Source organism: Zerene cesonia, chromosome 15 (assembly GCF_012273895.1).
Source record: "Zerene cesonia ecotype Mississippi chromosome 15, Zerene_cesonia_1.1, whole genome shotgun sequence".
In the NCBI taxonomy this organism is placed as follows: domain Eukaryota; kingdom Metazoa; phylum Arthropoda; class Insecta; order Lepidoptera; family Pieridae; genus Zerene; species Zerene cesonia.
This window is the reverse complement of record NC_052116.1, coordinates 9193703-9197181: the sequence shown is the minus strand read 5'-3', so window position 1 is coordinate 9197181 and position 3479 is coordinate 9193703. Positions and strand designations below refer to the sequence as shown.

The 3479-nt window shown below is 41.5% G+C and overlaps 1 protein-coding gene across 1 annotated transcript in view; it reads right to left on the bottom strand.

Moving 5' to 3' along the window:
• Nucleotides 1-3479, bottom strand: part of LOC119832524 (axin) — a 13891-nt gene that overhangs the window by 7709 nt on the left and 2703 nt on the right. The window contains exons 2-6 of the mRNA XM_038356184.1: nucleotides 3160-3265; nucleotides 1885-1999; nucleotides 1356-1504; nucleotides 859-973; nucleotides 277-399 (exon numbers count right to left, since the gene is read on the bottom strand). Coding sequence (XP_038212112.1) covers nucleotides 277-399; nucleotides 859-973; nucleotides 1356-1504; nucleotides 1885-1999; nucleotides 3160-3265 — 608 coding nt within the window. The remainder of the gene's footprint in view (nucleotides 1-276; nucleotides 400-858; nucleotides 974-1355; nucleotides 1505-1884; nucleotides 2000-3159; nucleotides 3266-3479) is intronic.

Genomic DNA, 3479 nt, shown 5'->3' with positions numbered 1-3479 from the left:
AGATTCGAAATTCAAATGTAATATTTTTTTATAATTAAGTGTAACAGTATTTATGGCCAGACTAAGTATAATACTTTAAGAGACCGCGAGCGAGAACAGACGATACTTCTACATATCTATACTAATATTGTAAAACTGAAGGGTTCGTTTGTCTAGTTGAACGCGCTAATCCCAGGAACAACTGATACAATTTGAAAAATTATTTCATTGTTTGATAGCCTATTTCGTGGGTGAAACCGCGGGGCACGAGCTAGTGCAATATAGATGTAAACGTACGTCTCTGTGCGGCGGCGAGGCGTCGGGCGAGGAGAGCGGCTGCGTGGCGGCGCTCACGTAGGACACGTACGCCTCCGAGCGCAGGAACGCCTGGTACGTCGTCTCCGTTATGGCGCGCGTCACCTGCAACGCGTCACCGCGTCGCCTTATTAGTACACACTTCAAGTTTTCCCCCTTTTTTATATTTATTTTTTTGACCAGAGTAACTTCGCCTTAACAGACTATGCATTTGTTTATGCTAGTGTGTGTTAAGGCGGAGTTGCTTGGCAATGGACACTCTCTTAGAATAAGGTAATTAGAAATTTGGGCAACATTAATTATGCAAAATTAGATCTACCTCCCAATTCCAAAACTACATATGCAAAGAGTTACGTGCTTGTTTTATAATTGCATTTTTTATGAAATTTATGTGTGAGTATCTTTAAAGGAAACGATAATTATTAAAAAGTTTGTCGGCTCTGCTGCATTGGTATGCAGTATCAGTGCAGTATCAATCACATCGACAAGCCTTCCTTCTCACAGGCAATTAATTCTCAAATCGACATTATTTTAAATTGTGGCGTGTTGCCATATCGTCCCCACCTCCTGTTCCATCTCATCGAAGATGGTCTTCTCGATGCTGGCGCCGTCTTTGAGCGCCTGCTTCACCTGCGTCTTCAGCGCTTCCGGCATCGTTAGCTGAGACTTGCGCAGGAATCTACGTGACATATGTTCACATTAGACATATTATAAATAAGTGTTGATATACTCAGTTTAGTGAAATTATAAATATGTTTAAATAACTATCGCCTTGATAGTAAATAAAAAAGCTTTCGTTCTCGCATCTAGCCAGTATCAGAGAGTGTGCATTTGGTTTTATTTTTACAAATAAACTTAACAAACTTACATTAACCTAGTTTTGTGCGAATACCACTCATTTACCACCGTACCAATACCTATTTCAATTATTATGCGATGTTACACAGCTAAGTAAGAGGCAGCGGGCAACTGGATATCACAACCCAACTTAGTCACCAACAAACTCTCAGTGGCCGCACAGATCTCGCAGATGCAGCGGATGCAGCAGGGGTGGCACTCACTTGTATATAGCGGAGACGACCTGGCGTATCTTGGGCGGCTCGGTCTCCTGGCGCAGGCCGTGCACCGCGAAGTAGAAGTTGAGCCGGTCCACGTGCAGCCCGCCCGCGCCGCACACGAACTTGCGGAACAGCCGCACGCCCTCCGCGTCCTGTGGGCCGTGCGCAAACGTGGTCAACTATTTGAATCGCTGTTTATGCAATCATTCTTTTGTATAAAAAGATCAGCGACGTTCCTGGAGTGGGAGGTACGACTCCAAATTCTATAATGAGACCAAATTATAACAATTTTGTGTGTAGTGTGAAGGACTAAATAAGGGTCAATTGCTGTTGTATTGTGGAGAGAAATAGTAGTTAGGAGTGCATGTATAGAATAAAGTGACTGGACGTTTCAAAAAATCAACAAGGTTATCCTTTACCTTTTCCCCCTCCCTTTTTAACTTGGTACGGTACCCCCCCCCCCCTGCTGTGACCTCTCCTGTATAAAAAATGGCAGTTTTGCAAGATAGCAGCGCACGTGGCGCCCCCTCACCTCGAGCAGGAAGTGCAGCGCGCGCGCCCAGCGCACGTAGGGCGGCGAGGCGGGCGAGCGCGCCGAGCTGCCCGACGAGCCTTCCGTCTCTTCGCGCCACCACATAGCGCCCGCCCTGCGTGATCGACGTCAATATATGAAACGTTTAGGTGACTGACTGACGGATCTGTCAACGCTCAGCCCATATTACTGGACCTATCGTGATCAAATTTGGCATGCAGATAAACACTATAAAAAAACGGATGAAAGTTATGCCATGAAAAACGATTTTACCATGCGGGCGATGCTACGAGCCTCAGATAGTTTCTAGAAATCTACACTTATATTATGCAGAGGAACCTTTCGTATTTTTGTATATTTGTAACGTTTTCACGCACGTAAACCGCTGGACCGATTACAACAATTCTTTAACCATTAAAAAAAGCCGCATCTTCACTGAGTGGACATAAGCGAAAAACGTATAAGAAAGTATTTTTAAGTCACCGTCTCGTATCATGGTATCAATCAATGGCGCGTCGGGTGGACGCTTAAGGTTTAACTCCAACATGGATATAGATTATAAAGAGCACACGGCAATCATACGAGCCAACAAATAAATGAAAATATTTGCGTCAGTTTTCTTTATTAATTCACTATACTATTATTTCATAAATTCTAAACTACATAGATGTTTAAACACTAGCCCCACTTTAAAACTTAGGGTAGAAGATAATTCAAAATAGAATTTTCATAGGTATTTGTTGCCAACTAATGAAAATTTAGGTATTTCTCTTAGAAACTATTGATATAATAACCTTATTTCTCATTTAAAATTAACCATCGAAAAAATATTCTGGTTCAATTTTATGAAAGTCGGATAAAGAACCATGAAACGCGCGTGTCTAAGTCAACCTCAAATTGGCCATTATTTTAATTTAATTATATGGCGTATCAAACAATCAAATAGGCAAAAACACACAATTCGTTACGTCTTCTCTTCATAAGTATGTGAAACGAACAATGGAATATGTAATGATAATCATTACGTTTTAAATGCACGCAGATTAATGTATCGAAAATAGATGTCCAGTGAGTATATTTATAAAATCAATAAAAATAAAATATAATATTTCATTCTTACATATATAATATTTCATTCTTCCTTTAACTCCTACCTTACAATTAACTGATACCGGATCTAACTTTAATAAAAGTTTACATTCTCCTTTCATTTTCAATCAGACAAGAAATCCAGCACATAGAGCCAATAGAATCTAGAATATCAGATATACTCACTTAGCGAGATGAGGCTGTGTGAACACATGTTTGGACTGAGATTTGCCCTTCTCCTCCCCGGGGGCTGGCGGCAGCGACGACCTGTCTGCAAGCTTGTGCTCCCAACCTGTGCCACACATGATTTATAGACCAAAATCATTTTCAAGTGACGCTTACTACGATCAGCTTCCACTAGTACTGGTTAATACAAAAAAATATATACATTGTCATTTAGTAATCTATAAGGTATATAAAATTTTATTGTGGGAGTCGAGCACGCTTCGGCACGAATTGGGCCAGCTCGCACCGGGGTAGTACCACACCCCCACAGAAGACCGGCG